Genomic DNA, 13,240 nt, shown 5'->3' with positions numbered 1-13,240 from the left:
TAGTGGCAATTGAGCACTTTTTGACTGAAATGTTACCAAAAGGCATTTTTAATAGATGTATTATGCTTAAATTATGAGATTGCACCATTTGTGTGCTTAAGATTTGCCCAAAAACCTATTAAAAAAAATATTTTTCTTAATTTTTTTGCTGCTGTGTTCCTATTGTTGCGGTAGTGTTCCTAATGTTGTGGTATCCCATATGATTTCAATGGGATACCGCAACAATAGGAACCAAAATTAAATTTTACCTCCATAATAGGAACAGTGTGCCTAATGTTGTGGTAAGCGATTTATGATCGAAAACAGAGAGAAACGATAGTTTTTATATTTTTCCAAGCAAACTAGGATAGAAAACTACCAACTAACGTTTTGCAACTGTTGGCCTACCCCATTAGGCCAGCGCGCACATCTATAGACACGGTATCTACACTGTTCGTTACCACACGAGCGCTGCGATGGATGACATGGGAGTGACAGGTATACGACCTGTCACCGGGTGAGTCTACGAAGAGATGACAAAAACGAACTGTGTTATGCAGATGTGTAGTGATAAATATCTCCCTAAAATTAGCTTATTTCTATTATGCCCCTTGAATTAGAACCTAAAATAAGTGAATTTTAAATACTATTTTCCCCATCCATAATTTCAACGCTGAATTGGTAAGATTAGTTCCGTTAAAAGTGCTTTACATCAGTTCTAATATTGACTTGTATTAGGTAACCTAAATCACACAACATCTCCCTCCCATTGAATTTCGCCCAGAGCAACCAAATCACTATCGATCCCGGTAAGATAAACTATAGAACATCTTCCAAAACATGTAACTGAATTATCTTACAATTAATAGATCTGTAACAAAACTCGTCTAGATCACGACACATAAGGGAACTAAACGTAAGTAAAAATGATAATCAATTTAATTCACTGTTACCATATATTGGACTGCCTGTATGTTGCTAGACAGGGGTTCACAAATCAATCTTCACGTAGCATTTGTTCAATATTGTTAGTTATTCCTAAAATCGAATGATTGTAATTCTAAGATGATCCGTATTTCCCTTTAGGAAAATTATATTCTCTACGTTATTACCACAAACCGGATCGCGTGTTCTTATTTCACTTCCGGTGGAGAATCATAATTCCGGAAAATCCCTCACGTTGGACCAAATCCAACAACATATAATTTTCGTTTATTGGCGAGTCGAGCGTGATGCCTAGTCGCGGTGTTATCAAATCGGGTGCGAAGGGTGATAAAGGTGCGCGGCCGAAGGAAATATCAGTGAGTGGTCATAGTGCTGATGGTGGTGGTGGAAACGATGACATACCGGAAGTGGTGATTATGGAGGATACTGTGGAAGGACATACGTGCAAGACGTGTCGAGGACCGGATTCTGAGCATATGGTTCAATGTGACAGATGCGATGGATGGTACCATTTCTCCTGTGTGGGCGTATCGGAAGAAGTTGCTGACAAGAGCTGGAGTTGCACTAACTGCGTTACCGCGAATTGGGTCCAGCGAACTAAGACAGCTTTGGAAGAAAGTGCCAGACAAGGAAACGAGAACCACGATCGAAGGTCAACTAGAAGCCAGCCAGTTGGAAACATCGCGACAAGCACCCGCGTCAACCCAGTGATTCCTCCAACGGTATTCCAGAAGCCAACTTCATCGGAGCCAGTTCCAGCCTACAGCGGTGGTGGTCAAATAGCTGTGCCGGGTGCAGCAGCCGAACAAGCCAAGCCTGACCGACAGCAGCAGCAATCAGCACTGTCAGCTGGTGGTATCGATGCAAGAAAAGTAGTTCCATTACGAGAAACAGAAAAAGCACTGTCAGAGATTTCCGTCTCTTCGTCGCAGAAGTCTGCAGTGCAGCGCGCAAAGTTACAGTTAATGCGACTGGAGGAAGAGCGACAGTTTCAGCAGCAGCAAGAAGAACGTCGACGAGCTTTGGAAGAGCGAGCAGCGCAGGAGCATCAACAGTATTTGGAGAGGAAGTATCGCCTGCTGGAAGAAGTCGTGAGCGAGAAGGGAAGTCGGAGTCGCAGCGAGGCTTCGAGTCGGATCAACGATTGGGTTAAAGAGGCTAGCCAAGTACAACGGACAATCATGCCAGAGGTGGATAGTTCCAACGTGGGGCGTCGTCAAGCTCCTCGAAGTGGCGTAGAACCAGCCCAAGCTATTGAGCAGTTCGGGGAACCTCGTATTCGATTTGAGGCCAGTGCCAACACGGGACCTTTCAATGCGCAGGCTGGTCAGCGATCCAGTCATTGCCCTCAGATTCAGCAGTCAGATCCTGAATTTGCCAGTCACTACAGACAGACAGGACAAACGATGCCGATGCATCCTTCCGGCCAGCAAATCGGAATATCCTCGAGATACCCTCAGTCAAGTTTCATACCAGCGCCAGCTACGTTCAATACCAACAGGAGAGTCATATCGCAACAATCTGCGATTCTCAGGCCCCCCTTCAACTCTACTTCCTTCGACGGACAAGTATTGGCTCCACCGGCGTGTTCTACTGGTTTTCACCCTCGGAATCCTCGGGATAGTGTCTGTGCATCAAACCACGGAATGTACGACGACGAGTTCCAGCTCTCACGCTCGCAAGTGGCAGCCAGACAAGCAGTTCCACGAGATCTACCGCCGTTTAATGGGAATCCGGAGGAGTGGCCAGTGTTCCTGTCGATGTACAACCGTACGACCGCGATGTGTGGATTTACCGACGAGGAAAACATAGTCCGACTGCAGAAGAGCCTGAAAGGCAAAGCCTACGAGGCCGTCAAGAGCCGTCTGATACATCCAGAAAATGTTCCGGGCATACTGTCTACCTTAAAGATGCTGTTCGGACAACCCGAAGTCATCGTCCAATCGCTAATTGAAAAAGTTAGCTCTCTACCAGCAATTCGCGAAGAAAGGCTAGACACTCTGGTCGATTTCGCTGTACACGTGCAAAACTTTTGCGCTACAGTAGACGCCTGTGGACTGCAGGAGTACATGTACAACATCTCGCTCCTTCATCAGTTGGTTGGCAAGCTACCTCCCTCGCTTAAACTCAATTGGGCGCAGCATCGACTAACGGTGCAAACGGTCAACCTGGCGACCTTCAGTGGGTGGATCTACGCACTAGCGGAGGCCGCAAGCATCGTTACTTTTCCGTCACCAGCTCATCTCGAAAAATCTGCCCGAACTGAAACTCGAGGCACCAAGAAAGGAAATGGGTATCTCAACGCCCATTCCGAGACTCCGTCCGAAGATTGCAACGAGATTCCTTCAACGAACCATATCGCAGAAAACCGAACGCCGCTGAGACCAGTTTGTCCAATCTGTAAAGAGAATTGCAAATCCGCTGATAAGTGCAAACGATTCTTGGAGCTCTCCAGAGACTCACGATGGGCCGCTGTAAGAGAATTCGGATTATGCCGTACCTGTCTCCGAGTGCATAAGGGAAGCTGCTTTGCCAAACCATGTGGCAGAAACGGGTGCGCCTTCCGACATCACGAGTTATTACACAATGATTCTAAGGAGAAGCCACAGATTTCCACAACCGAAAGTGCGAACACTGCGTCAGCTCCACCTAGTCTGAATGCGTCCGACTGCAATACTCATCGGACAGTTGTTAGCTCAGTCCTGTTCCGATACTTACCAGTTGTGTTGTACGGAAAAACAGGAACAGTGCATACATATGCCTTTATCGATGAGGGCTCTGAGCTTACTCTACTCGACCAAGAGATCGCCGACAAGCTGCAGTTGGAAGGTGCCGAACGTCCGCTATGCTTGCGATGGACCGGCGGGACCGAACGATGTGAAACGAACTCCCGTATCTACAACCTTCAAATTGCTGGCCCAAAGGAAGGTAACAAACGCTTCGACCTGAACGATGTACGAACGGTGAAAGACTTGATGCTGCCGCAGCAAACGCTGGATATGTGCAAACTATCCGAGCAGTTCCAACATCTCCGAGGACTGCCGATCGATTCGTACCGTGATATACGTCCTCGAATCTTGATAGGAACGAAGCATGCACATCTTGGCCTCGCGCTGAAAAACCGTGAAGGAGAATTTGGACAGCCCATTGCAGTTAAGTCACGACTGGGATGGACGATTTGCGGTGGATCGGGACCAACTCGTGGAACAAACCTACACCATTACAGTTTCCACATTTGTCCTTGTAACAATACAGAGGACGACGATCTGCACCAGGCGATGAAGAACTACTTCTCCTTTGACAGCCTTGGGCTAACCAAAACAAACCATCCGCATTTGCCCATCGAAGATCAGCGTGCGCTCTCTTTGCTGCAGTTACTCACCCGGCGAAAAGAAGAGCGCTTCGAATCCGGGCTGCTCTGGCGGTACGACGATGTCCGTCTGCCGGACAGTCAATCTATGGCTATGCGCAGATTCGAATGTTTGAAAAAACGGATGGTAAAAGAACCGGAGCTGCAGGTGATTTTGCAAGCCAAGATCGCTGAATATACGGCAAAAGGATATATTCGAAAGCTCAGTGAGGAGGAAATCAACCGAAAGGTCCCTCGGCGGTGGTACCTACCCGTTTTTCCCGTAACCAACCCCAACAAACCTGGGAAGGTACGCATAGTATGGGACGCAGCGGCCAGCGCCCACGGAACATCACTAAACTCAGTTCTCTTAAAAGGGCCGGATATGTTGTGCTCTCTCCTCGCGATCCTTCTACAGTTTCGAGAGCGTCGCATCGGGCTAACTGGTGACATTCGTGAAATGTTTCACCAGGTGCTGATTAGAGAAGAAGACCAACTCTGTCAGCGTTTCTTCTGGATGAGCGAACGTGGTGATACGGAGGTATACGCCATGCAGGTAATGACGTTCGGAGCTTGCTGCTCACCGACTACAGCGCAGTTCGTGAAGAATACCAACGCCGATAGATTTGTCAACGAATACCCAATAGCGCATCAAGTCATTACGAAGTCACACTACGTCGACGACATGCTTTCTAGTGTTGATACCGAGGAGCAAGCTATTCAGTTAGCCAAAGACGTGAGATACGTTCACCAGCAGGGCGGTTTTGAAATACGAAACTGGGTTAGCAACTCCAAAACCGTTCTCGCTGCTTTGCAAGGGGAGAATACCGACGAGAAATGCCTCGATATGTCCACTGAGCTAGCCACTGAAAAGGTATTAGGCATGTGGTGGAATACGAATGATGATGTTTTCATTTACAAAGTCGGATGGAGCCGATATGACTCCCCACTCCTAGCAGGCCAACGACGACCAACGAAGCGAGAAGTTCTGCGTGTCTTGATGACCATCTTCGATCCACTAGGATTGATTTGCCATTTCCTCTCATATCTGAAGATCCTGCTCCAAGATATCTGGCGATCTGGCGTACAGTGGGACGAGGAGATAGCTAATGAAGAATACGAAAAGTGGCTCACATGGTTGAAAGTTCTTCCTCGCGTCGAAAACGTGCGGATTTCTAGGTGTTATAACTCGGACTATCTCGAAACCGATAACCTCCAGCTCCATACGATGGTTGATGCCAGCGAAAACAGCGCAGCCGCTGTTTGTTATCTACGTTTCACCAGGGACGATTCTATCCGTTGCTCTATTGTTGCAGCGAAAAGCCGAGTCGCACCGATAAAGTTCACCTCGATACCTAGACTGGAATTAATTGCCGCAGTCATCGGCGCTCGCTTAGCACGATCAGTCGAGGAATCGCTAACGTTCCGGATCCACAGGAAGCTGTACTGGTCTGATTCTAGGGATGTCCTCTGCTGGATACACTCGGACCATCGTCGATATAGTCAGTTCGTCGGTCACAGAGTCAGCGAAATCCTCGAAACCTCCGAGCCACACGAATGGCGGTGGGTGCCTGGTAAGCAAAATCCTGCCGACGATGCCACAAAGTGGAGTAGCATTCCGGAGTTATCATCTGAAGACAGGTGGTTTAAAGGCGCCGATTTCCTTTGGCGCACTGAAGAAGAATGGCCGGCATCATCGATTAAAAATTACGCCACGGAGACCGAACTCCGCCCTTCCCTACTGGCGCATCACATCCCACTAGACCCTTTCATCTGCGTCAATGAGTTCTCGAGTTGGGAGAGATTACGCAGGGTAGTCGCATATGTTCATCGCTTCGTCACTAACTGTCGTCAGACCCGCTCTGGAAACTCGACGACCACCGGGCCGCTTTCTGCGCACGAACTCATAACCGCCGAGTGTACGCTTATTCGTCTCGCTCAGTTCGAATGCTTTCCCGACGAAGTCTCGGTTCTTAAAATGCCATCCTCAAGCGAAGACGCACCCACGAGAACCGTCCCCAAGACCAGTAATTTGTTTCAACTGACACCATGGCTGGACAGCAATGGGATCATGCGAATGCGAAGCCGCATCGCGGCATGTCACTACGCCACCGAGGATGCCAAACAGCCCATAATACTCGCCCAAAAGCACCACACCACCAGCCTGATCGTCAGACATTATCACTGCAAATACCATCACCTTAACCACGAAACGGTGATCAATGAGATCAGGCAGAAATATCAAATTCCGCGCTTGCGCGTCTGTTACCAACAAGTTCGTAAAGCCTGCCAGACGTGTAAGAACAACCACGCAGCACCAACTCCACCGTACATGGCCGACCTTCCACCCGCCCGCCTTGAAGCTTTTTCACGGCCATTCACCCACACCGGGGTCGATTACTTCGGTCCAATCGAAGTCACCATCGGAAGAAGAGTCGAGAAGCGCTGGGGGATGTTAGCCACATGTCTGACCGTCCGAGCGATCCATTTAGAGGTCGTACATTCCCTTAGCGCGAGCTCGTGCATCATGGCGCTCCGAAACTTCATGGCACGTCGTGGCACACCTCGGAAGATCTACAGCGATCGTGGAACGAACTTCGTGGGAGCAAATCGAGAGCTACTGCAGCTATACGAAGCAGTTAACCAGCACGCGCTCATGACGGAGTTTGCCGATTCAGGAGTTGAATGGGTCTTCAATCCACCTCTCTCACCGCACATGGGCGGTAGCTGGGAAAGGCTAATCCGCACCGTAAAGAACAACCTCACAGCAGTGTGTTCGTCGGCAAGGCAGTCCGACGAGGTATTGAGAAACTTACTCACAGAAGTAGAAAATATCGTAAATTCGAGGCCACTATCCCACGTACCGATAGACGAGGACTCGGCCCCAGCGCTGACACCAAACCACTTCCTTCTCGGATCGTCGAACGGATGCAAACCGCTTACCAACTTGGACTACAGCGGAGCAGCACTTCGTCAGAACTGGCTGACGTCCCAGGTTCTGGCAAACCTTTACTGGCGGCGGTGGGTGTCAGACTACCTACCGGAAATCACCCGCAGAACCAAGTGGTTTGAACGACCCAAGCCCATATCCATTGGAGATGTAGTGGTCATTGCCGACCCAAATATGCCCCGCAACTGTTGGCCGAAGGGGAAAATAATCGGTACCAGAGTCAGTGTAGATGGCCAGGTTCGATCAGCTACTGTGAGGACAACAAGAGGTATCTACGAGCGCCCAGCGACAAAATTGGCAGTCCTAGATGTCCAACGCGTCGATAAGTAAGCCAACCGGAAGTTTGCGTACCGTGGGGGAGTGTTGGCCTACCCCATTAGGCCAGCGCGCACATCTATAGACACGGTATCTACACTGTTCGTTACCACACGAGCGCTGCGATGGATGACATGGGAGTGACAGGTATACGACCTGTCACCGGGTGAGTCTACGAAGAGATGACAAAAACGAACTGTGTTATGCAGATGTGTAGTGATAAATATCTCCCTAAAATTAGCTTATTTCTATTATGCCCCTTGAATTAGAACCTAAAATAAGTGAATTTTAAATACTATTTTCCCCATCCATAATTTCAACGCTGAATTGGTAAGATTAGTTCCGTTAAAAGTGCTTTACATCAGTTCTAATATTGACTTGTATTAGGTAACCTAAATCACACAACATCTCCCTCCCATTGAATTTCGCCCAGAGCAACCAAATCACTATCGATCCCGGTAAGATAAACTATAGAACATCTTCCAAAACATGTAACTGAATTATCTTACAATTAATAGATCTGTAACAAAACTCGTCTAGATCACGACACATAAGGGAACTAAACGTAAGTAAAAATGATAATCAATTTAATTCACTGTTACCATATATTGGACTGCCTGTATGTTGCTAGACAGGGGTTCACAAATCAATCTTCACGTAGCATTTGTTCAATATTGTTAGTTATTCCTAAAATCGAATGATTGTAATTCTAAGATGATCCGTATTTCCCTTTAGGAAAATTATATTCTCTACGTTATTACCACAAACCGGATCGCGTGTTCTTATTTCACTTCCGGTGGAGAATCATAATTCCGGAAAATCCCTCACGTTGGACCAAATCCAACAGCAACCCTTCATTAGATGGTACGATCATTGTTTTTAAAATGAATTTACCTTAATACCACAACGATGGGCACACTTACCCTATATAAAAATGCAGTGGCATACGTGGGACCGCGCATAACTTGCGACCGGGTGGTCCAATTTTGGTCGTCTAAGTTTTGTTTGGTTAGTTCTCACCCAAGGAAGGTTTATGAGGCAAAAAACATGGGAAAATTTAGAGTTTTTGAAAATCGGGTTTTCATGCATTTTGAACGGGGACTTGGGCTTGGCTAGGGACTTGAAACGTCAAAAAACGCAGTAGGCAAGACAAAGTTTGCCGGGGACAGCTAGTATATATATATTTTTGTCGAACTTTGCTGGAGCTTTATTTGAATAATACAGTGGGGACCCGATTTTGTCAGCCCCCGATTTTGTCTACCCCCGATTTTGTCAGCTTTTTGACCCGATTTTGTCAGCCTTTTTTGAAGTAAAAAATAAATTTGTATTTCATTCAGAATTTCCATTTTATAATCATTATTAATGCAGTTGATGTCTTTAGGCGTCATAGAAAAATTACGCAATGAAAAAAAACTCGTGTAACTTTTGAAAACGGCCAAATTTGCAATCTAACACATTGCGTCAATTTTAGCACCCAACCCTCGCCAATGTTTTAAACCAATGTTGTTTTAAATTGCTAAAAGATTCCAGCTCTCTCTCTCTTCTTGGCGTAACGTTCCAACTGGGACGCAGCCTGCTCCTCAGCTTTATGAGAACTTTTACAATTTTTATCTGAGATCCCCCACAGCCAATGTTTATCTTGCATTTGTATATATATCGTGTGGTAGTCATGAAGATATTTTATACACAAGGTAGTTAAAGAAATGTCGATTATGAAATGGATTCTGAGCTAGCCGGGAATCAAACTCATCACCCTCAGTATGGTTTTGTTGATTGCACGTGCGCTTACCACATCGGCTATATGGGCTTAAGACTATCTATATATATAAAAATAAGTTTGAAGTTCCTTTGAGGCAACAAAACTCAAGAACGGGTGGACCGATCATCATGAGTCTTGCATGGTTCGATTCGTATTCGTGGTGGCTGTGTTTATATGTACAAAATGTTACGAATATCGACTAGAAAGGTAAAAAAATTGATAAAGTATTGATTTTGCATAAGCTGGGAAGAAAATCAACACGATCGAAATAAAACCAATCTAGAGTGCGGTGCCATTTTGAGCTCAACAGTTGTCAAACCACCACAGCTTGGCAAGACAAAGTTTGCCGGGACAGCTAGTTCTTTTTAATTTCCTCTGGAACAGAACAAACAATAAACGCTGCCTGTTGTTGTGATTACAAGTCAGTCTATTTACTTCTTTCCGACATATCTGGGATTCTTCTAGGTTTACTTGTTTGGATTCATTCAGATAGGCTAACTTTTGAAAAGGGTGCAACATCCATATCGAATTTTCGCTTCTCCCTTCCTTCTGAGCACATGGCCCATTTTTCATGTAATCTCTGACCAGTAACAGATAGAGCAGACTCCCTTCTATCTGACAACGGGTTAAGTTTGCATAAATAAATTGAAATACGCCTAGACGGGGTGGAATAAGTTGAGACATGCAATGGTTGTTCCGCCCTTTTTTACATGTTTGTCTAGATTTATTATAAGATTTGTATTGTAGATTTCCTACTTGGATTGCTTGAAAAATTGCTGTGAGAATTGTATTAATTAGAAACCCTTAAGGAATTCGACGAGATGGGATCCCCCAAAAATTCTTGCTGCGATTTCTTCAAGAACTTTTGCGTGGTTTCTCGTAAGAATTTTTGCTGGTATTTCTCCAAGAATTCCGTCGGAAATTTTTAAAGGAATTCTTCCGGGAATTTTATAACGATTCATTAAAGTGTGTCTCTTTAAGATTTTCTCAGGCATTCCTCCTGTGATTTCCCCAGAAGCTTTTTTTGAGACTTGCTCTGGGACTCCTGCTAGGATTCCTCCAAAAGTTTTTCTGATATTCTGACAGCATTTTTTCTCAAAAATATTCTACATGAACTCATACAGCGATGTATCCAGGGGTTTCTCCAAGGATTTCTCCAATAATTCCTCCTACAGTTGCAACGTGGATTTATCCAGGGATTTCCCTAGCGATTCTTTTAAGGCATCCTGCTGGCATTTCTCCATACATATCTGTTTGGATAGTCCTGGAACTTCTGTTGGAGTTCCTCCAAGAAATTTTCTTGAAATTTCTATAAGAACCTTTTGAGACATTTCACTTAGAATTGTTCATGCATTCTTCTCGGGTTAACGAACTCCTGTTGAGATTCCTTCAGAAATTCTTGCTGGTATTCCTGTAGGACTTTATCCAGTAATTTCTACAGGAACTACACTAGTGATGTATTAAGAGAATTGTATAGATACTTCTGCAATAATTCCTAAATGAATTACTGCGTGCTTTAGTCCATGAATAAATCTACGGAAGGCACAAATTTCCCAAATGGAAGAGAACGTGCCCCTGGAGCCAACCAACTGATGAATAAATCTAGCAATTTTCCTAGGGATTTTAGAAAGAATTCCTCTTAGTATTCCTTCAGGGACCCTTCTAAGAATTTCTTAAAATGTTCCTCTATTAATGCCTTCAGTAATTACTCATACAAGAATTCCTCTAGAAATTTCACTATGATTCCTCTGTTAGATTTCCCAATTGGGCATCCTCTATGGATTTCCCGGGAGTCCCGCATCAGATTTTTCCAGGGTTACCTCTTGGTATTTCTTTACGAAAATCCCTTGGTATTGTTACTGAAACTCCTTTAGAAAATTTTGTTGGAATTCATGCTAGAATTTAACAATTCATTTCTGCTATGGTTTCTCCTTAAACTGCTCCAGATATTTCCCTAGTACTTTTTTTCCAGGAACTCCTCCATGGATATTTCAAGGAGACTTCTTCAAAGATTGCAATAGGGATTCTTTCAATGATTTTTCAGAAAATGCTAAAGAAATGCCTCTAGAGATTTCTACGGAGATTGAAGTAAGGATTCTAACAGAAATTAATTAAGGGATTTATCCGGAGCTCCTGTAAAGGTTATTGCAGAAACTACTTACGGGATCCCTTCGGGAATTCTTGAGGGTTACGTTCTGTATATCCTCGGGTAGTTTCTCTAAAAAAAATCCCCGAACATTTCTTCAAAGATTTCTCTAGAGATTCTTTAGAGATAAGGCTCTGGAAATTTATGTGAAAAGGCAGCCAAAACGTAGCCAATTTGAACAGTATGAGTGTCTATACTTGTCAATCAGATGTTGATTCATTTTCATTCGTTGACATCTAAAGTTAGATGTTATGATTTAAACTGCGCTAACCAATGTCAACTGTCTTCTGTAGACCACAATTGCTAAGCTAGGAGAAGGCTGTGTTCCAGTAGGGATGTTATAACAAGAAGAAAAATAAATAAAAGATTCAACAGTTCTGCTGTAAAAAAGCACTGAATGTTAACTTTGCCAAATATCATTTATTTCTGTGCCCTCAACACCCTTTCGATTTTTTTTTGTATCACAAAAGGTTCGTTCAAATATTACGTAACGCAAAATTTGGCAATTTAGGACTCTATCCGCTATCCCTCCACCGCGTAACTATTTTTGAAAGAGAAATTTTAAAATTTAGTATGAAGCGTAACACAGCGCTGGACCCCCCCCCCCCCCCTCATTGGCGTTACGTAATATTTTAACGACCCCAAAGCAGACCCTCAACACCTATCTCCGTCTCTGACGTGCTCAGAACAATTTTTCGTGAATAAAAAAATGATTTTAAAAAATGTCCCGATTTTGTCAGGTACCCGATTTTGTCAGCCCAAAATGCTACCAGGGACTGACAAAATCGGGTCCTTACTGTATTTTGCTGAATTTTGGTTATCTGAACTTATACCAATATCAGAACAGCTGAACAAGTGACTTTTATGAAATACAGGTACATAGATCTTATTCCGTAATAATTAGCGAAAAAGCCGTAACCAACAAAATGTACACAATTTGAGTGATTGCAGGAGTGAAAAGATGATAGATTGGTCTTCTAAATGCTCACAAAGTTTCCTTGATATCACTTTTCTAACTATTAAAAATCACTGATTGAGTGAAAGGCGTAATTCCATTCAATTCCAAACGAACAAAAACAAGAATTACGCCTTCTACTCCTTTGTTTTGTTTGGTGTTTTGTTTACGAAAGTGAAAGGCGAAACTGAAATCAAAACGTAAACACGGCGATAGTAGAAGGCGAAACTGAAATCATAACGTAAACACGGCGAAAGCAAATGGCGAAATTCTGTCAATATCATAAACAAGGCGAATAGTAAAAGGCGATTCTTAAAATGATATCGATTCGAGGTACATAGTATTGGGCGAAATTAGCATTCTCAAGTAACAATTCAGGCGTAATTAAATAAACGCAATTTTTAGTGCAAAAAATATCAAATTCGTGCAGTGTTCTTAGAAAAACAAGAAACTATGTCAGAACTGTATCAATTAACCTTGTTTAAGTTAAATGATTCTGTATACTTCTAACTAGGAATTAAAATTTGATCAGCGAAATTCGGTTGTTGTTTTTGCATTGTTATTGTTTTGTTAGTTACGCCCTATTCGCGAATTACTCCCGTTATTTAACCTTCTAGGAGTATTATGATTTTCAAAAATCGACTGTACCCACTCGCCGTAAATTGAAGCGGAATTTAACCAGATCTGTTTTATAGGTTATGAAATTTATGTACGAGAAAACATGGTTCAAAATGTATGATCTGTAGTGACAACACAGTGTTCTTTCATTTGAAGTGAAGATATGACGAAGCCACTCCTCGAACTACCAAGAACACAAATCTGAAGAACCAAATGACGGTTTA

The 13,240-nt window shown here is 44.0% G+C and overlaps 2 protein-coding genes across 2 annotated transcripts; both read left to right on the top strand.

The window, feature by feature from the left end:
• The first annotated feature begins 381 nt into the window (after positions 1–381).
• On the top strand, positions 382–6,250 carry LOC134289698 (uncharacterized). The gene is made up of 3 exons (XM_062855993.1): positions 382–788; positions 849–6,066; positions 6,129–6,250. Exons 2-3 carry the CDS (start codon positions 1,212–1,214, stop codon positions 6,248–6,250), a joined length of 4,977 nt encoding a protein of 1,658 aa, XP_062711977.1. The 5' UTR covers positions 382–788; positions 849–1,211.
• On the top strand, positions 6,039–8,372 carry LOC134285240 (uncharacterized). The gene is made up of 2 exons (XM_062845695.1): positions 6,039–7,996; positions 8,057–8,372. The coding sequence occupies exon 1, from the start codon at positions 6,252–6,254 to the stop codon at positions 7,551–7,553; it is 1,302 nt and encodes a 433-aa protein (XP_062701679.1). The 5' UTR covers positions 6,039–6,251; the 3' UTR covers positions 7,554–7,996; positions 8,057–8,372.
• Positions 8,373–13,240: the final 4,868 nt, after the last annotated feature.

The sequence above is a fragment of the Aedes albopictus genome, chromosome 1 (assembly GCF_035046485.1).
Source record: "Aedes albopictus strain Foshan chromosome 1, AalbF5, whole genome shotgun sequence".
Classification (NCBI taxonomy): domain Eukaryota; kingdom Metazoa; phylum Arthropoda; class Insecta; order Diptera; family Culicidae; genus Aedes; species Aedes albopictus.
The sequence above is the reverse complement of the archived record's forward strand: the minus strand, read 5'-3'. Positions and strand labels throughout refer to the sequence as shown.

What these genes read in the sequence shown, in the direction of transcription:
- LOC134285240 (XM_062845695.1), top strand. Translation starts at nt 6,252, where the DNA reads ATGCCATCCTCAAGCGAAGACGCACCCACGAGAACCGTCCCCAAGACC.
- LOC134289698 (XM_062855993.1), top strand. Translation starts at nt 1,212, where the DNA reads ATGCCTAGTCGCGGTGTTATCAAATCGGGTGCGAAGGGTGATAAAGGT. An exon ending in CTGCGTCAATGAGTTCTCGA is followed by an intron (nt 6,067 to 6,128) that starts GTTGGGAGAGAT and finishes AACTGTCGTCAG; the next exon opens with ACCCGCTCTGGAAACTCGAC.